This window comes from Alligator mississippiensis, chromosome 4 (genome assembly GCF_030867095.1).
Source record: "Alligator mississippiensis isolate rAllMis1 chromosome 4, rAllMis1, whole genome shotgun sequence".
Taxonomy (NCBI): Eukaryota; Metazoa; Chordata; order Crocodylia; family Alligatoridae; genus Alligator; species Alligator mississippiensis.
The window spans coordinates 207,253,836-207,274,896 of NC_081827.1; the positions used below are offsets into that span (position 1 = coordinate 207,253,836).

The 21,061-nt window shown below is 36.3% G+C and overlaps 1 protein-coding gene across 1 annotated transcript in view; it reads left to right on the top strand.

Annotated features, from left to right (window-relative positions):
- Window positions 1–21,061, top strand: part of TTN (titin) — a 281,827-nt gene that overhangs the window by 151,355 nt on the left and 109,411 nt on the right. Inside the window, exons 165-185 of the mRNA XM_059726268.1 lie at window positions 2,273–2,356; window positions 2,608–2,718; window positions 3,057–3,233; window positions 3,484–3,567; window positions 5,460–5,543; window positions 5,795–5,905; window positions 6,244–6,486; window positions 6,726–6,830; window positions 7,660–7,770; window positions 9,481–9,564; window positions 10,032–10,121; window positions 10,665–10,742; window positions 12,212–12,292; window positions 12,817–12,921; window positions 13,484–13,561; window positions 13,958–14,014; window positions 14,149–14,163; window positions 14,229–14,309; window positions 18,817–18,868; window positions 19,655–20,055; window positions 20,280–20,555. Coding sequence (XP_059582251.1) covers window positions 2,273–2,356; window positions 2,608–2,718; window positions 3,057–3,233; window positions 3,484–3,567; window positions 5,460–5,543; window positions 5,795–5,905; window positions 6,244–6,486; window positions 6,726–6,830; window positions 7,660–7,770; window positions 9,481–9,564; window positions 10,032–10,121; window positions 10,665–10,742; window positions 12,212–12,292; window positions 12,817–12,921; window positions 13,484–13,561; window positions 13,958–14,014; window positions 14,149–14,163; window positions 14,229–14,309; window positions 18,817–18,868; window positions 19,655–20,055; window positions 20,280–20,555 — 2,508 coding nt within the window. The remainder of the gene's footprint in view (window positions 1–2,272; window positions 2,357–2,607; window positions 2,719–3,056; window positions 3,234–3,483; window positions 3,568–5,459; window positions 5,544–5,794; window positions 5,906–6,243; window positions 6,487–6,725; window positions 6,831–7,659; window positions 7,771–9,480; window positions 9,565–10,031; window positions 10,122–10,664; window positions 10,743–12,211; window positions 12,293–12,816; window positions 12,922–13,483; window positions 13,562–13,957; window positions 14,015–14,148; window positions 14,164–14,228; window positions 14,310–18,816; window positions 18,869–19,654; window positions 20,056–20,279; window positions 20,556–21,061) is intronic.

Genomic DNA, 21,061 nt, shown 5'->3' on the forward strand with positions numbered 1-21,061 from the left:
ATCATGTGAATCATACTGTATCTAAGAGAGTGAATTGACCTCACTCATTTCTTGAATATATTCATGCTTTATGATTCACTGTTCAGCTGGCATAAAATTAAAGTTACTAATATCTTCAAAGTGCCTGAGATACCCAAGAAAGCTGTGCCAGAAGATAGAGTGCCTGTTGCTGTACCAAGAAAGCTGGAACCCCCACCAGAGAGAGGTACATGTCTTTAGAGATATTATCATAAAGAAGAAAGTTCATTTTGTTCTCATAAGACTTGCCTTAATGTCCTTTGTCCAGTCTATTATTCCCTGTCTTACTGTGAAAATTGTACTGAATGTAATAGTGCAAAAGTAAGAAAACAAGATCTTTGAATGTATGTACAATAATGTTTTAACATCACTGTCTTCTGTGTTTTATTCCTTTACTTAATACCTCATTCACATTTTTATAAATGTAAAACTAAAACAAGCTAATATCTTTAAAGTAGCTGAAATTTCTGTGACAGTGATCCCACTTACTACTTTGTTTAACAAAAAAAAGAACCACTGCCAGCTAAAGGTGGATGTCACCATGCATATGGTTATAAGGAATAAGATTAGTCTTGTTACCTTGAACATCATTTTTATCTGACCTCCTCCAATCTATTCTTTCCTATTTGTGTGTTGTAAATTGTACTTAGGGTAGAAATTGAATGCAGACGTGTCAAACACTGACTCTGCCTAGCAACTGGAGATATTTTATGGCATCTAGAATGTTCACAAATTCATAGTTAATATTTAATTGTTTGCAAAAAAACCCAACAAAACTCTCTCAAACTTAGGAAACAATGCTGCCTTCCTAAGTTAGATTACTGACAGACTGAAACAATGGATCAGAAATCAACTAAAAAGCTAGAACTTCCACCAGCTCAGAGTACCTGTTGATACAAATAGTTCCATAGTGCCAAAAAATTAGCCTGTTTTTCCTGACAATTATTTTAAATACAATTTATTTCCTCCATTATTCAACATCTGAGATGTGTAGAGTGTAGGTTATTGTGAATGAGTACTACTAATATGACAAAAACTTGATTGACTTATCAATTAAGCCAAACAATACAATTATCTGATGTGCTCCATATATTCAATATAATAAGACTCTTAAGAACTTTTAATAAAAAAAGAAAAAGTGTTTTTGAGAAAGTTTTCAGTTTTGAGTTAATGTAAATTATGGCAGCATGGTCTTTACGATTCTGCTGACAGTCTCAAGCAATGGAACAGAGAGACATAAACTCCTCAACATACAGATCCTCTTCTACTATTCACAATAAAACACTTAAATTGACAACACTTAGACATTTAAGCAAAATAAGAAAGGATTAGATGTATATTTTTTAAAATATATTACTATATTAGATGATAAAATGAGGAAAGGAAAAAGATAGGAGTGAGATCAACAAAGAGGAGGGAATAGAACCAAAGGGCAATAGTAGGGGTAACAATGAGGGGAGACAAGTGCTTTCTCTACAACCGCACAGTGTTGTTCACTGTGGGGCTCTGAACAAGCAATTAATGAGAAAGAAAAAAACTATGTTACCTCCTACATAGGTAATGAAGGATATTTGTGCAAATCCTCCTAAAGGGAGTTCTGTTGCAACTTGTAGGGCTGTATTTAATTGACATGCTAGGACACAAAAATTGTTGGTGAAAGGAGAATTTGGTTTCTCAATGGGTATGTCTACACATGCAATTAATTCAATGCAATAAACTCTGGAGCAGTTTGAGCCAGAATAAACTACTCTTAGGCACAGTATCTACACGTGTGCCTAGGACAGCAGCAATTTGAGCTGAGGCGGAGCAGTTTATGCCAGGGCCAGTCAGCCCCAGGCTCTGGATGGCAGCGTTGGGAAGCAGAGGGGTTGGCTGGAGCAAAAGGGTGCTGAAAGTGTGGAGCCATGTGACTAGGTGGCAAGCAAGAGCTGGGCCTGCCCAGGGGCTGACTAGGTGCAATTTATGCCTGCAGCCAGTATTTACATGTGCATTTAATTGCAGTAACCTATCCTGGCCTAAAATGTCAGTGTTATTAGTTTACAGTGGCCTAATGCCATCAGACATGTACACAGTGATGCTTTACTCTGCAGCTACTTTGTGTACTCTGCAGTTAAGTGCATGTGTAAATGTGACCACTGAGAGATGCAGCGACTAAAAGAACTTGATAAGAACAAGGTCTATGTGGTGTATTTCATTGTTTGTTTAATGCACAACTTTGACATTCAGTAAACTAAAAGATACTAATATCTTCAAGTGCCTGAAGTACCCAAGGAAGTTCTGCCAGAAGAGAGACTACCTGTTCCTGCACCTAAAAAGCCAAGCCCTCCACCAGCTAGAGGTATATATCATCATAAAGAAGATACTTTGTCTTGTTCTCTTAACAGCTTTTGTCCAGTCAGTTGGTTTTTGGATGACTTTTGTAAATGGTCATAAATTCCATAAATTGGACTGATTATAAGTGTGTCAGATTTAAACCGTTGCTGTATTAAAGTTTTGGAGAGCCCCATCTTTTTGCTTTGCCGGGGCTTTTCTTGAGGTTGTGCACTTTCTTTGGCAAGTGGAAAATAAAACAAACTAATATCTTTAAAGTGCCAGAGATACCCGAGAGAGCTGTCCCAGAAGAGATAGTACCTGAGGTTGAACCTGAAATAATAGAGCCTTTTGCTGAACCTGAAATACCAGAAGCTCCACCAGCTGAAGGTACACAATGTCATCAACACATTCCTGAGAGTGCTTTATTCTCAATAACTTGAGTTTTATACTTTGTCCCATCCATTTTCCATTCATCTCTTCATGAATTTGACTCATTACCCAGTTCACAATCTGTGTGTGTCTGTGTGTCAGAAAGGTGGGGTGGAGGGGAGTGAGAGAGATGGACTCCTATTCAGCAGAAAACTGGAGCACATGTCCAAGTGCTTATCTGCTTTTTAAGTGCATGTCCAAGTGCTTTGCTAATAAAGGCCAACCAGAGAAATTAATTGATGTTTGCCTATGATATCCATGTTTTTCAAAAGTGTGAAATTTATGTTTCATTGTAGTTTATAATGTTAAGTACACATCTTTAACAATTTTAAAAGTAAGGCAAACTAATATCTTTAAAGTACCTGAGCTAGTGGAAGAAGTGCCTTTCCCAGAAGAGGAAGTGCCTGTTGCTGAGCCTAAAAAACCAGAACCAGTTCCTGTGCCTAAAAAAACAGCAGCACCACCAGCTAAAGGTATATATTATCATCAACACAGGCTTTTCTTCTGATCTTGAATACTAGTTTAGCATACTTTGGCTAATATTTTTATGAGGTTTGTGAAACATAATTGTGATGTTAATTCTGCTGTCTATGTGAGAGCATGAGTGACTTCAATAGTAGATTGTTAACAGTGCTTATGTCCTTTACATTTATGTTCCCTTTCCTAATGGTTTGCACATCTGTTTAACAATCATATAAGTAAAATGAACTAATATCTTTAAAGTGCTTAAGATGCCTAAGAGAGCAGTTCCAGAAGAGAAAGCTCCTGTTGCTGTACCTAAAAAAGTAGAACTTCATCCAACCAAAGGTACATGTCATCCTCTATGATATCATAACGAAGCGTTTTTGTCTTGTTTTCTTGGATATAATTTTCCACTGACTTTTTTCAGTCTATTCTCTGCTGAAAGGCATGAATTTCACTTAATGTGTGAATTGTGTTTGATGGGTGTCAAATATCTGCTTACTGACTCATTTTGAGTCAATACAATGCTGTCCTCCTTAATCTGCTGACAGCTTGAATCAATGATCAGGAAGTTTTAAACAACTCCTCCCCTTTCTGTAAATTTATCTAACATTGAAACCTACTGGTAACTCTGTAATGAGATGCACCTTTGGTAATTATTTTAGCAATAGAATGAGTACCCAAATATACATGCCAACCCAAAGAGTAGGCTCTGGAGGATAGAAGACTGGACTGCCATGAAGACAGGGAGTGGGGAAGATGGGCTGAGACAGGAGGATGAGAAAAGAGTACAAATAAAGAGCAGAAGTAGTGATAATACTGAAGGAAAGTATGTTTCATTCCCAACATGATGTTGAATGTCCACCTACAGATATTAACAAACACAAAATAGAACTATAAATTAAGTTACTGTATGGTGGTCAGATTCCACATTTGATGTTTAGTCCTGTCTTCGGAAGTCAGCTGTGTACAGAGAGTAGGAGTGTATTCTTGCATTTGTATCCTGATGCAGAGAATATTAAAAAATGAATATCCTCTTTCTTGCATGACACCCTTTTAATGCCTCATATTTGATATAAGAACAGTGAAAGTAATGATGATTTAATATAATCTTGTTTACTTGTTGGATATGTTCATGTTCTGTTTTCTTACATATTTCATTCTTTCACATACAACATTTACAAAAGTAAAATATATTAATATCTTCAAAGTGCCAGAGGTACCCAAGAAAACTATCCCAAAAGAAAAAGTACATGCTGTTGTACCTAAAAAGCTAGAACCTTCATCAATAAGATGTACAAGTCATCATAGATATTACCCTAAAGAATATTTGTCTTATTTTCTTGACATTTAGTTTGAATGTAATTTATCTCTTCTATTAGCCAACACCTGGGATTTGCAGATTCTAAGTATAGTTGTACTGAGGGGATGCCAAACACTTTGCTTACTGGCTCTATTAAGCCAGAATTTATCATTCTCTGATATGCTCCATGTATTCAAACTAATCAGACACTAAAACTTTATTATTTAAATAATAATGGAATATTGAGAACTTTCCAGATTTAAAATAATATCAATTACAGTATTGCTGTATTGATGACTGCTTACAAGCAAAGGGTTTAAGAGAAGTAAGCTCCTCCAGATGCAAAAATTTGCTCATTCACAAACAAACATATATAAACACTTAAAATCATGAAACACAATCTCAAAGGCACAAAGATAAACAATCAAGAGATTTAAAGAAAATTAGATCATTAGAAAGAAACAAAAGGAGAAAGAGAATATATGTGGGGGTGACTGATAGTACAGAAACCAGAAGTGGCTACAAGGAAGGAAATCTAGGAGGAAGAACAGAGATATAGAAGGAGAAGAAAAGAGAGAGGTCAACAGATAAAAAACAAATCAAATGGAAGGGCGAGCACTGATAACAGTGTTGCTGACTGTGGCTCTAAACAAACAATGAATGAGAAAGGAAAGGTCTAGGTTTGTTCCTACACAAATCTTCCTACAGGAAATTCTGTTGCAACCAGTGGGGCTATATTTAGGACACAGAAACCATTATTGAAAGGAGAATTTAGTTTCTCAGAGAGTGCATTTGACCCCATGTTGTTGTGTGTGAGAGGCAAAGACCAAAAGGACTTGATAAGATCAAGGATATGTCTATGTGGTGTGTGTCATTGTATGTTTAATGCACAACTTTGACATTCAGTAAACTAAAAGATACTAATATCTTCAAGTGCCTGAAGTACCCAAGGAAGTTCTGCCAGAAGAGAGACTACCTGTTCCTGCACCTAAAAAGCCAAGCCCTCCACCAGCTAGAGGTATATATCATCATAAAGAAGATACTTTGTCTTGTTCTCTTAACAGCTTTTGTCCAGTCAGTTGGTTTTTGGATGACTTTTGTAAATGGTCATAAATTCCATAAATTGGACTGATTATAAGTGTGTCAGATTTAAACCGTTGCTGTATTAAAGTTTTGGAGAGCCCCATCTTTTTGCTTTGCCGGGGCTTTTCTTGAGGTTGTGCACTTTCTTTGGCAAGTGGAAAATAAAACAAACTAATATCTTTAAAGTGCCAGAGATACCCGAGAGAGCTGTCCCAGAAGAGATAGTACCTGAGGTTGAACCTGAAATAATAGAGCCTTTTGCTGAACCTGAAATACCAGAAGCTCCACCAGCTGAAGGTACACAATGTCATCAACACATTCCTGAGAGTGCTTTATTCTCAATAACTTGAGTTTTATACTTTGTCCCATCCATTTTCCATTCATCTCTTCATGAATTTGACTCATTACCCAGTTCACAATCTGTGTGTGTCTGTGTGTCAGAAAGGTGGGGTGGAGGGGAGTGAGAGAGATGGACTCCTATTCAGCAGAAAACTGGAGCACATGTCCAAGTGCTTATCTGCTTTTTAAGTGCATGTCCAAGTGCTTTGCTAATAAAGGCCAACCAGAGAAATTAATTGATGTTTGCCTATGATATCCATGCCTTTCAAAAGTGTGCGATTTATGTTTCATTGTAGTTTATAATGTTAAGTACACATCTTTAACAATTTTAAAAGCAAGGCAAACTAATATCTTTAAAGTGCCTGAAGAGTTGGAAGAAATCCCAGAGCCTGCCCCCGAGGAAGAAGTGCCTGCCCCCGAGGAAGAAGTGCCTGTTGTTGAGCCTAAAAAACCAGAACCTGTGGTTGAGCCAAGAAAACCAGCAGCACCACCAGAACCTGTGGTTGAACCTAAAAAACCAGCAGCACCACCAGCTAAAGGTACATATCATCACTGACAAACTTTTCTCTTTCTCCAGTGTGATTTAACACACCGTGTCTATGGAATTTATAAAGGGTACTTGGGCTGTGGACTTTCCTGTGAGAAAAACTAATCCACAGTTGATAGTTATAACTTGAATGGATTTGACATCCTTACCTTTTATATCTTATGGTTCTTTTTAATGATTCTTATACAACTTTACTGTTCACAAAAGTAAAATAAAATAATATCTTTAAAGTGCCTAAGAAGCCGAAGAGAATTATCCCTGAAGAGAAAGTGCCAGAATATAAAAAAGTAGAACTGCGTCCTGTACTTAGGAAAACAGAATCACCCCCTGATAAAGGTACATGTCATCTGCGCACAGAGCCGCCTTAGGGAAACTAGCACCCTGCATGAACTTGTATTTTGGTGCCACCCCGTGGCCATGAGGGGTAGGGGGAATGCAGATGCCTGGGCTTGTCCCTTTCCTCATCTGCTGTGCTGCAGAAACCCGGCAGCTATCAGCCTGGCCTGCCGCTGTCTGAACACCGATGTGGAGCCACTGCTGAGGCCAGGAGAGATCACAACAACACTTGCACAGATGCATGGCCAGCCCCAGCTAGGCAGGGGGTGGGGAGAATACAGCTGCCTGGGCAGGTGGCCATATCCCTGGCTCAGTTTCCAGCACTGTGGGTGACTCCCTGGCTCCCATCATGGGGGGGTGGGAAATGTGCTCCCACAGTCACCTGCACTCCCAGACTGGCTCCGCCTGAGCAGTGGCTGGAGGTGGGAGGTGGGCATCAGCTGGGGCAGGGTGGCATGGGCAGGGGTAGAGCACTGCTGTACTGGGGAGGAGGGCGCCCCTCTGACCATGGTAGCCTGGACAGTCATCTTTATCACCCACCCATAAGGGCAGTTCTGTCTGCGCAACCTTTTCTTCTTCTCTTGAGCAGTATTTTAACACATTTTTTCTTATGTGCTAGCTGAGATTTGTAAATTGTAGTCAGCACATAAAATGTGTGTGAGTGACTAATCAATGGTTCAAGGCTGTATCATGACTGTTTTTGATGTCTTTGTCTTTCATTTTTAATACTTCTTAATAACTCTTTCATATTTTATAGTCTTAATAGCGTTTTATATATATATATATATCTTAACAATTTTAAAAGTAAAATTAATTACTATCTTTTAAGTGCCTGAGAAACACAAGAAAGCTGTTCCAGAAGAGAAAGTGCCTGTTGCTAAACCTAAAAAAATAGAGCCCATCAGTGTACCAAAAAAACCAGAACCTCCACCAGCTAAAGGTACATATTACCTTCAATGTCAATGTGAGCAGGAATCATTGTCATCTTCCCTTGAACATTATTTCATATATTTCTGTCCTGACTTTGTTCAGACATGCCATTTATAGATCATATTCCTTGCCAAATTACTGTGTGAGTGAGTATGTGTGTCTTTGTGCATGAGAGAGAGTTCTATGTATCTGAAAATGGATGTTATTGTTAATATGCTTGAGATCCTAATGTTATGTAGTATATTGTTCCTTTTTGGGACAGGGACAGAAATTACACATAAATTGATATAGGTGATCAGAAACTGATTCAAATCTGTAACACAGCAGAAGTTCAGTGCAAATAAACCACTTTCAAAATGGCCAAAACTGATTTATGATAATCCTGGATGGATGTAACATCATAATTGTTTTAGGTTAAATCAGTTTATGGAACTTCTGTCCCTGATCCCCTCCAGATTCAAGTTAACTCACAGTCCCCGAGCATCCAAGGATGCTTTACACAGCCCCTGTTAACCACCCCCACCCCCTTGCAGGTTTGGCGGGCCAGCCTTGGCCCAAGCTGTCTGCTCCAGCTAAGCAGGAAGGTGTGCTGTAGCATCCTTACCTCCTTCCCACCCCCAGCTTCTGGCCTGAGCCACTGCAGGCACATGGCTGCATTTCCAGAATCAAAAGTGAACGTCTGTTCACTTGCTTATTGGTTTAATCTACACAGCTTAGACTAACCTGCGAAGTTTGAATAAATTTAGCCTCAGGCTTTTTGTCTGTACTTAACCTTAACATTTTCTACCCATCCTTGATATTCATGCAAGTAAAAAGAACTAATATCTTTTAAGTGCCTGAGCTGCCCAAAGAACCTGTCCCAGAAGAGAGACTAGAACCGTCACCAGCTGAAGGTACATATCAACATGATATCATTATAAAGAAAAATCTTAATCTTGTTCACTGAAAGACAGACTTTCATATATTTTGTCCTGTCCTTTGTAAACTACTCTGTGCTTCATAAGCTACACTATAAAATTTGAAATAATGTATTTTGTATTTTCAGTATATGCTGTGCCTTTTTTATTTTTCACAGTGTAATATAATATTAAAAATTAAATAATATTGTCAAGCAGCATAGCTATATAGGCTATTCATAAAAAAAAAGTTTCCTTATAAATTGGGGATCCCTTCAATAAGGCTGCAGATTTTCAATTCATGGGATCTATTATTAAAAATATTGTTTTACTGTCTTAGCATTTTTATATGTAGCATTGTAAATATGCAGCACCCTAATCCTCTTTTTGTTATTTTTGTTTTGCAAGAAATAAGCTTTTTCTTTCTCTGGAATCCTATATGATTAAAAATTTTTTTTTCCCTATCAATAACAAAAATGAATCAATTAGAAATGTGCTGCATAGGACTTTTATTTTGTTGAAGTTCTATTGGCAGCCAGAATTAATCCAGGGTTAATCCAGGATTAATCCAGGAGCCCTTCTCTCACATACACACAATAGATCACACAGTAGATATTTATCTAACCATTTGCCCAAGTTTTTGAAAATTGCTGCTAATTTAACTATAAGAACATGTGTACATGTACTTGGCTCAGATTGTGTGCACCTGTCTTTGTATATTGATCTAGTTCTCTTGCATGTATCTTTATGTGATATTTGTGTAATTCTTTATGTGAATCAGTATTATCAAAGAAATCTTAACTGATTGTAAATATTCTTTAAAGAGCATGAAGTCACAATGATAATTGAGCCTGAAGAACCAGAACCTGTACCTATTTCTGAAATAGAAGAGATCTTACTAATAGAAGGTATATAGAGTAGCTAGTCAGACACCTTCATTTCAAAATTGTGTACATCTTGCCACAAAGTTCTCCATGCGTGTTTGTTTTAAGTATCAGTGTATTTCTCCTTACGCTGTTATGTGTTGTAAATATGTCCTAAATTCTTGACTCGGTTTAATATACATTACACGTTGTTTTAAAAACATGTTACTAATTATTTTCTTGCTTTACTTTCATTATTTCACTTCATCTTTTCATTATTTGGTTTTTCAGCATCTGTATTTGTTCTCATGTTAATATTGTGCTTTCATAATTCATTGTAGACATTCACATTATGTGCAGTCAGCAAAACACTCTTTTAGAATGTTTTTTCATCTTTCCATTAAGTCCCGAAGTCCATTAGAAGTAGAACTAGACATTTTGTATATTTTATGTTCTTCATCTGACTTTTATGAGAATAGGTTTATACTAAAACTGCCTGTTATCATTTAAAGAACCTGAAAAGAAGATTCTTGAAAAACCAAAACCACGGGTGCCTATTCCACCAAAAGAGGAAGCTAAGATGGAAAAAGTTCAACTTAAAGGTATAAGAAGCTGATAAAACAAGTATTAACAACTTTACTTAACACTATAACACTATAACTTATTTACGCTTCTTGAAAAGTGTGCTCTTCTTTAGTTTTGAACCTAAGTATTTCTTTTTTTATTTTCAGTCATGAAATTCTATACTAATTGTTAATCTATTATGACATTTCAGCAATGTCTGTCCTGTAATTTTGTGTGGATTTCATTCATGATTTATGAAAAATCTGTTTGTTTTAAACTGTACTACATATCTGAAAACATATTCCTATTTTCATTTCTATAGAAACAGCCCCAAAACAGTTCTCTGGTGCTGTTATGCAAATTAAATCTTAGGGCCAGTCATGGACATTAAGGATCCTCTTACAACTCTGCACAGTTATTCAGAAAAAACTCAGTAGTTTGTCTCTCCTGTTTTCTTTCTTTTATGTAATTACTGTAAACCAGTTATTTGTTTTTTCTGGAACAAGGATTTTTCCATCTTTTTTGTACTAGTTTTGCTCTCAGGATATATGAAGTAAAAATCAAATGTATTTTCTTTAAAGCTCCTGAGCTGAAAAAGAAGGTTGTGCCTGAGAAGCCTGCTGAGGAACCAACCAAAGTGGAGCTCACTCCTGCTAAAGGTATCTAGCAGATAAAGGGAAAGTTTATTCTCATTCCTGACTCTTGTGGGTACTCTTGGCATTCTTCTTTTTCTTCACTATGCTCCCAAATAAACTATTTTTATCTGGAGTACATCGCCAGCCTATAACCAATCTTAATTGTACTCTGTTTGCTTTCTTTCAGTTCTGATACAAACTCACATTTCTTTCCCATCCTGCAGTTCAGGAGATGCTGAAGACCTGAGTAGGGGAAGGGAGTAAAATAGGATGAGTCCTAGAGAGATCCATGCAGAGTGAAATAAATATGTTTAGGTTATTTAATACGATTTTTAAACTGCATTTACTGTATTGGTAAAAAAAATCTATTTTTCAGAGAAGAATGTGATTATGCAGTGTTTACTCAAGTGAAAACATTCTTATGAACCACACATTGACTGTAGATTAGATAGGAATTTTAGCATTGTTCAAGCACCCACATATAACCATCTGTATTAAGTTGAATTTAGTTTTGACAGAGAGATTTTCCATGTACATAAGTGATCAAGCATTGTGCAGTAAGCTTTGGAGACTACCACCTTACAAACATCTTATGAACTTATATTTTGTTATAACTACTTAAGGATTAAAGTAAACTTCTCATATCAGTACAGTCAGTGTTGAAACAGATGATGCTTTTGTTGTGGGAATGGGAGGTTAAGAAATTTCCAATGGGAGACTGTGGTTTAGATAGGCAGTCTGGGGTTCAGAACATTCTTTTTAGCTGATTCCAAGCGATGAAACTCTATAATGAAAATGGCCATGGAAGAGAGAGGGAGAATAAAAGACGTTTGGGGGTCTTTTGCATTTTCCTGATTTTGTTCAGATCTTAGAAACTTAGATAACATGATCCTAAAGAATAGCATAGGCTGACAGTCCAGCTAAAATTGATAGGTAAAAAATTCACAAGCAGGTAGAACAGCAGATCAAGGATGAGATCCACTATGTTGGCAAGAAAAAATAATGTTATCATTAAATCTTAATTTGGAATGTCATAGCTTTTCAGACAAGGTTCCTTGGGTGAATCTGATATCTTTTATTAGACCAACCCAAATAGTTGGAAAATAATTATTAAGCAAGCTTTCGGGTTCAAAAACCCTTCGTCAGGCTAAGGAAGTTTCAGCAGTTGGTGTGTGCTCTTCCTGGATGGATTGAAAAGTAAAGAAGCCAGTGGCTGGGCTGGTATGCATACAAGGCAGGTAGTCAGTGAAGACTCACACATTAATTTTGTTATTTTTCATGAAAATCCCTAGTTCACCATGGATCATCAAAACAAGCATATACAGTTGTTATAGGGAAAAGTATTAAATGAAACACTTTTAATAGTTTCAAGTCTGTTTTGAAAGCTTAGTTATAAGTCAGCATTTGGTTTAGGCACTTGAATAGTTAGTTGTTTGGAAGCTGTTATTACTGGTACAAACTTATTTTTAAATTTGAAATAATATTCTTTCAAGTGCCAGGACTTGAAAAGAAGGCCCGCAAAATACTTCCTGAAGTTACTCCTCCACCAAAGGAAGAAGTTATTCTAAAAAAAGGTACAGTAATTTGGCTATGATATAAAAAAGAAAGCATTTAAATCCACTCAGTCATATTCCTAAGTAATGCTAACTAATGTTCAATTCTGAGAGAGAGTGTGGTTGCATGCAGAATAGCTTAGAAAGCCAGCTAATCCAAAGGATCTACATGGAAGGCTGAGCAGAACATTGAAAATCCTTGGCCATTATCCCTAGGAAGTCTTCCTCTTCCTCTTCCTCTCCCTATTCCTCTTCCTCTCCATGTTGTGCTTTGTCCCCTTCCCTTTACCCTCCACACCCACCAACTGTACAGAGTTCATACTTTCTTCCAGGGCAGAGAACAATGATGACCACTTTCCCTAAAATTTGGGGCTCTCAACCCATTCATAATTATTTGCTCTGTAGAAAGGTAGCAATAGTTCCAGTTCTTTATATTGAATTCTTTCTCTTTTAAACTAATATAAATCAAAGATAGATTTTGCAATCTTTTCACTAATCTATTTGTTCACTAATGCTTTAAAATCTAAAATTCTTTCTCTTTAAAGTTCCTAGAAAGAAGCCAGAAGAGGAAGAACCTAAGCCAGAGAAAGAACCTAAACCAGAAGTAAAACCAGTGCCTAAACCAGTAGAAAAGATTAAGAAACCTGAAGGTATAAATCAAGATCACACGCATATGCTTCTGAGTAGGGAAAGGATCCAAACAAAATCCCACTTTTTAATAGTACTGTGAGGTTCAGTATCCAAACCTAGATTCAGATCAGAATTTTACAGATGGCTTCTTACTTACAAAATGTTGAATCAAAACTCTACTGTAAACAAATCTCAATTCAGGATGTTTGAAACAAGGTTGTGGGTGTCTATTTCTGTATCTACATTTTCATTGTATACAAGAGATCTTTTAGAAATATGTTATAAAGTAAAGGCAAATATAACAACGTGCAGATTAAAGTGAACCCATAGTTCTTTCAGGTATGATCTTGTAAATACTTTTCCTGTTGTCTGTTTTCTTTTTCTAGTTCAACTGAGCCTTACTGCTAAAATATATGTACCTTAATCCCAGGGTCGAATGGAAATCTTTATTACATATACAGAATTTAACACACTTTAAAATAGTAAATTTACACTAATATTAAAATGACATTAGCTAATGTGTTTAGGAATTCTAAGCACTTAAACATATCTTTCAAAATAAACATTGATATTTTTTTAAAGTCCCAGAAGTGCCAAAGAAGAAAATTGAGGCACCACCTATTACGAAAAAGGAGAAACCTGTGCCTGAGCCACCAAAAGGTATAAACATGGAGCATTCTTTTCCTGATTGCCGAAACTAAACTGCATCCATCATTGAACATTCTGTTAGAGGAGCTAAACTAATATCATGCAGGCATAACTTCTGTGTCTTTATTATCTTCTTTGCACTCTTTTGGATCTTATTTTCTCTTAAATTCTGGAATGCTTGAAAAAGTCATCTCTTTTCCAGTGAGCAACCTGTATCTTACTTTATGAATGTTTACCTTTGCTGCTTGCCAAGATAAAAAAAATGCAATTAGAAAGTTTGTCTTGCATTAACTTTGTCTGAGTTTTAGAATGTCATAAACATATCCCACTTCAGCAAGATAACTTTGCAGCTGTTTCAACAAGGTTATGGCACGTATACTAACTTATTTGTTTTTGTTGTGTTTAAAGAGCCAGAAGCTAAGCCAGCTATTCCGCGTCCTGAACCTGAACCAAAACCTGCAGTAGGTAAGAGCTCTGTAAACAGGAATACCTGCACACAATGCTATAAATCTTGCATTTTATCGTTGAACAATTTCCTGGTAAAAGTATGTTCAGGAAACTATTAGCACCATCAGGAGTAAATATATGAACATTTCCAGAACATTTCATTAAAAGTTGTCTAGTAGTTTTAAATAATTATAAATTCAAATAAATGAAAACATTTAAATTCTTTTTACAGCTCTGAAGTCCCCCAAACCACCAGCAGAACCAGCCCCTGTTACAGCTCCAGTGACCACACCAGTGGTTGGAAAGAAACCAGGTATTAATACTGATTCTGCAAAGTATTTAACAATTTGTACTGCTGTTCTGCATCACATACTCAGATGATTAAATTCTTAGAAGAGAACAGGACACCTAAGGGCTGAATCTACTTATCATTTATCATTTTCAGCATCCCTATAGCCCTTCAAAGAACAGGATCTCCTTGTGCTAGACACTGAGACTCACTTAATAAAAACATAATCCCTGTTCTAGAGCTGTAGAAGTAGGCTGAGTCTGTGCTTTTGTCTTTAGGGGATGAAATAGGTTTCTTTATTCACTGTTATGTAATGAAATATATGTATTCCGTTCATTGTGTGCGTTTTGTATATCCTGCCCTACTTTTGTTTTTATCATATGTCTATTATCACCTGTAGCAAGTATGCTATATTTAGATTCAAGCTTTTCTGTTGTACATACATGTTGTGAATTGCTGTGTTTTTTTTTATTTTCCAGTTTGCAACTTGTCTTTCTGAGTGTTGACAAAAAGTGACACAAGGAGAAAAATTTTCCAGAATTAATATTTTTTATTTAATCTGAATATTATAATAACATTCAAAGGCTTCAGGCAGGATCAGGGACCCAGGATGAACAAACACACTTGAAAATTCTATTCCTGCCTTAAGTGCTTACAAATCAAGAGCATCATTCACAGAACTGGCGCACACAGTGTACCCATCAGTATATAACTAAACTATGAACCAGGGAAGCCTCATTTTTAAATGAAAATATAGTTCATGCTGTTTACTCTTTCCTTGACCACTTTTCAAGCCTGCTAATTTGATATTTGTTTGCCTATATGGACAGCCATTTAATAAGAGCCAGATTGACACCATCAACCTATATCATATAGTTTATCAGAAAAGCACTAGAGAACAGAATCTTTATACTACAACAAATCTAAACTGGATTTAAACTTGTACATTAGAGGTGAAAGCTCATCACCAGTTCAGTATAAGAACCAGTCCTCTGTGTTATTTCTGTCTTTTATTTTTATCTTCGTTTTGTGAATTTTGTGCTCTGAAAAGGTGTTCTATGTTCATTTTATTTCAGGTGTAACTTGGACATTTATCTTAAAGTATCTTATTGTTTCTACTTCTTATTCTGATGATATTTTAACTCTCTGTAAATTAAATGTGAAACCTTTGTAGCTTCAGAAAAGCCTGATGTACTACATATACTGAAGTCGAAAAGTAAAATGACATCCCTGGATGATGGCAAGATTGAATCACAGGTGTTAAGGAAGGTGTCTCCTACTGATGATCAATATTTGTCTTCAAAAGAGAGTATAAGCCATAAAGTGGCTGGCAGGGATACTCTAGAAGAACCATTTGAATTAAAGATATCATTTGAAACTAAACCAGAAGGTAGTCAAAAGAAAATACCTCCTAAATATTTTGTAAAACTTCCTGAAGAAAAGGAACCAAATATAGCACATATAACTTCACAAAAGATTTCTACAGAGCGAGATAAAGAAAGGAAACCTTCAATAAAAATGGAATTAGATGAGGAACCCAAAGCAGTTGACCACATTGAAAAAAGTGCCATAGGAGACAAAAAAGAGAAAATCAAATTAATAATTCACAGGGAAGATGAAAATGATAGATTTCCTGATGAGTCCAGTATTCTCCTCCAAGCAAAGGAAAAGATTCCTGTGCATGAAAAAGAAAAAGAAATTGAATTATTTTCCCTCCCTAAAGATGCTCCTAGAGAGCTTGATGTTCTGATTCAGAAGCAGAAAGATGTTCCAAAAGAAGAGAGAAAAACCAAAATAAGTTTACAACCTGAAATGTTTCCCATAAAATATGAGGAAGAGGAATCTGAAAAAGTTCCACTGGATGAATCCATGAGGGACCGTGGCAGAAAAAAGAAAACTCACCAAGAAGAGAAATTTGGTATCAAGAAGCCTGATGTTTCTGGAACTAGGGAAACTGAAATTCTTAGCAGAACAGTAAAAAACATTGAAGCATTTGAAGAAGAAGAGATGGATGAGAATCTGCACCTAGATTATTTGGCATTCTCTGAGGATATAGAAATAGTATTGAAAAAAGCCAGGGGCATGGCAAGTCCCACTGAAGATGAGGAGATTCCCAGGAAAAAGCCTGACAGAATTTTTACAGATTCGGTTCTCAAGCCACAAGATACAGAACTGAAAACTGATGAAATTTTTTTTGCAAAACAAGAATCCATCAAAACTCATCATGAAGAGAAAGATTCAGAACCATTGTTGACTGAGCAGGTATTTCTATATGAAAAAGAAGTAGGAAAAAGGATTATTCCAGTGAAGAAAGTCATAACTCCTTCAAGGGGACTCTTAGATAAAGATGAAATTGGACATTTTAAAACCCCTGAAACACAAATAGCAGAGAGAGAAGAATTTGAAACTGTGATTCCAGGGGAAGGCAGGGATATTGAAGAGTCTTTGGGAGACTTTGAAAAATTATCTAGAGATAAGATAAGTGACAGAACTGTAACATTAGAGAAAAGCCCTATTAGAATGTCAGAAGATGACAAAAAGCGATTTGAAAAAGTTCAGTTATCTCCCCAAACCACTAAGGATGAAAAAGGAGAAACACTGGCTCCCAAAAAAGTGACCAAACCTAAAACTGAAAAACATAGATCTCCTTTAGTTATAGATACCCTGACACTTTCTGGAAGAGAAGTCTCTGTTGTTGAAGGCATACCAGATGAAAAGTCAGCAGCTAAACATAGAAAGAGTTTGCACGTCACCAAGAAATCAGAAAAGAAAACTTCTACAGACAAAAAGCTGTCTGGCAAAGGAATGCCTGTAAAAGAAGTGCCAGTTTCCCAGAGCCTAGGTAAGACTATTACTCCAACAAAAAGAAAAGAACCAGCTGAAGAAGGAAGAAAAACCTGGAGCCCAGAACTTGTTCATCTTACTGATCAGGATGGTAGCATCAAGGACTGGGATTTGGAGGAATTCAGGGAGATGCAAGAAGTTGTGGATGGTTCTGCAAAATCTGATGCAAAGCAAGGTGAGGAAAGCTGCTGGTGAACTCATCCACAGAAAGTACACATCACATGCTTTGGGAGAAATATAATTTATCTTCATGTCTGCCTTCGTCTTTCAGCACCATTCATATTCCACCTATCATCTCAATGGCTTACATAGGCATTCAACCATCCTGCTACTTGTTTGTCTTCTCATGTGTGTACTATGTGAACATATATTCATGTAACTTGTACTCATTGTCTTAGTCCTACATTGTTTTAGAGGTAGCTTAAATCATTGCTGTCACATTGTCATGCAGCTCACATATTATTCATACTATTGTTTCATTTTCCCATTTCTTGCATTTAAAATCTGTGTCCTTCCTCCTGACTTTGTTAAGGCATTAACAACAATTATTTTACATATGCAGAACACTTGGTAATAGGCAGTTTAGTGTGGCAAATATTTTTGTAAGTCAGGGATGACCTGTCATTACTTGTGAATGGCCAGGTATAGCAGATGGGTCACCCCTAACACTCCCCTTTAACATGTATTTAATTTATACAACTTATATTTGTTAGTTTGTAAAATATGTATTATGTTTATAAATGGATGCAACTTGACAGAAATACCTAGGCTACTGACTGGTGGCTGGTTCAGACATGGACTTCGGGCACTAGTCAGAATCAGTATTTTGTGGAGACAATGAAATTTGTGTTGGTTGTGAACTTTGAAATTACTTTTATTTCAAATGATGATTATGAATCAGGGAGAATGTTATTAGTGTTTCTTTTTAACTTGTACTTAAATTTATACATCTCTGTGGCATTTCAGTAGCGATGGGAGGATGGGTTTCTGCATGTTGAACGGTAGATTTTTCTATTGCCATCCTTTAAGAAATCATTGATTTCACAAGTTTTGTTGCTTCCTTCAGAGCTGGTGATTACAATTTGTTTAATTATTTATTGTATTTGTATATTTGTTATTTTTGGCTTTTTTGTTTTGCTTTCATCAGATAAACAATGTTAACTGAAAGTTGAATGACTGTGAATGACTGAATCTGACTGAGACCACGATTGGCTTTTTTTCTAAGACTGGCTTTAGTCAGTTTGTTAAAGCTGTACATTAAACTTAACATACAGCTTTAGCCAGTCTTAGAAAACAATGGAAATCCATTACTGGCCATGGTAAAAGATAGAATAGAGGGACACCTTGGTCTTACTCAGTCAGGCAGTTCTTATGAACGTTTTTGACAAAACACACTCCCAGGAAGGAGGGTTCCTAAATTACCCTTTTCAAAGTTTACCATAGGATATGCAGCTTTAGATGCTTGACTTCAAAGTATTCATCATATTCTTCAAAATATTGAGAGTATAAGTTGTATAAATATATATGTGTTTATGTTCTGTCTGCCTCCATATCTGTACATATCTGTACAGAGGCAGGAGGAAGAGAAAAATCCCATTTTGTAAAAAAAAATTGTCTTAATTCGTTACTTAGTCTACTTGAACCTGATTATTAATATGTTGCTAATACTAGTGCTGTTTTACTTCAGAGGCCAAAACACCAAAAGAGGAACCTGGCAAAGGGATAAGTCCAATTAGAGGTAAGAGGTAGAATATAACATGCAAACAACTGAAAAGTCTGCATGATTGAACTCCTAATTAAACTTAACGTACAGCTTTTTGTGGTACAAATGGCATGACAGCAGATTTTTAAATTTGACTCTAAATGGCAGGACTTTGATTAAGTTTCAGATAATATGCCTTTCTTAGCTAACCAAAATTTATTAAAAGGCATAATTTTTCCTACTTCTGAAGACATAGTTTTAATGAAACCACATTTTAAATTTTAAAATTTACTCTGATTCAGCCACTAGCATAGAATGTGGAATTTAACTTTGTTTGCTTTGGCATGCTTATTTTAACAGATGGATGCATTTACAATGCAGATTAATAAAAATATTAAATAAAAATTCTATAGAGGTTTTCACGCAGGTTAAATACCCATGAGCATGGTTATGTTTTTCCTTGATCTGGATAAAGCAAATTGAGCTTTGCTGTGAATACTTTGTGGTCAGGGAGGAAAAATGTTTAAAAAAAAGGTGACAAATCTTGGTCAATAAGGACATTTCAGATTTAAATTATGCATTTAGCCAGTTGATCCTTTCAGCATGAAGCAAAATGCCTGTGCTTTTAATGCAAGACAGGTAGAGTTTTACATTGTTTAATCTAGCCTTGACTGTTCAGTTTTTATGCTCTAACATCAATGCCAATTTTGTAAAATTGGCAATTAAGCACCTGACTCCTTGAACTGCATCCCAGTCAGCTCAACAGCATGTATGCAAGCAAAACCTTAAATCTAGATCAGTTTATTCATTTCCACATCTGAATTATAGCCAAAAAGACACCATCACCGGCAGACGCAGAAAGGAGAAAACTAAGGCCAGGAAGTGGTGGTGAAAAACCTCCTGAGGAGCCACCATTCACCTACCAACTTAAAGCTGTGCCACTCAAGTTTGTCAAGGAAATGAAGGACATAGTCCTGACAGAAGCCGAATCTATTGGTTCTTCAGCAATTTTTGAGGTCCTTATTTCCCCCTCTACTGCAATTACCGGCTGGATGAAAGATGGAGGCAACATCCGAGAGAGTCCAAAACACAGGTTTATTGCTGATGGCAAAGATAGGAAACTGCATATAATTGATGTCCAGCTTTCAGATGCCGGAGACTACACTTGTGTGTTACGTCTAGGAAACAAAGAAAAGACCTCTACAGCCAAACTAATTGTTGAAGGTATTTCCTTGCACCCTGAATATGCTTCAGATTGATCAACAACTCAAAGGCTAGCTATAAAGAACAATTATAAATATTTACATTTAATGCATTTTGGGTAACTGTTGACAGGCATTCTCTAGTTTCCACTGACCTTTTTGTACTTTGATTTGATATAAATTACTATTCTAGACAGTACTTCGTGTATAGAAGATGAAACACATTTGCCCTTCCCCTTTCCCCAGAACTACCAATACGTTTTGTGAAAACTCTTGAAGAGGAAGTCACAGTGGTCAAAGGACAACCTCTCTATCTGAGCTGTGAATTGAACAAAGAGAGAGACGTAGTCTGGAGGAAGGATGGGAAGATTATCAAGAGCGTACCTGGAAAGTATGCTTTGGGCATTATTGGACTGCAGCATGCCATCACCATCACTGATACTAATGACTCTGATGCCGGCAATTACACTGTGACTGTGGAAAATACTGACGTCTCATGTTCTTCTTCTGTTAAGGTAGTAGGTAAGCAATCCAAGTCAAACTCTGTTTGCTCTCTTGTGATTTTAAGGTGTTTAAAAATTAAACAAAAAAACCCTGAAAAGGAGCGTTAAAAAGATGCAATTCACTCTTATGAATCCTGCAAGGTAAAGTTGATTTAGTTTTGACAACTATATATTTTAAGACAATAGATTAATTATTATTTAATTTTGGGTACTGATAAATTCCTAGCAAAGTTATAGGAAAAACTAACTCCTCTAATCTGCTGGGTACTTAGAGGATAATTTTATCAAATAAATGCACATCCCTCAGTTTCCCCTTAGGTGGATGTGAATTACTGGAGGTTTTTGTCAGTTCTAACATAGATCCTTCTTAGGAATATGACCCTCCAGAAATTTAGGGCAAGACTTTGGGAATTTATTACTTTGCATATATATATAATGTCTATTATTGAGATGAGGGGAAAATACTGCCCTGTAAACTGTATGTGCACCTTTCAAATTATAATATTTTATTTGCCACTTTATACT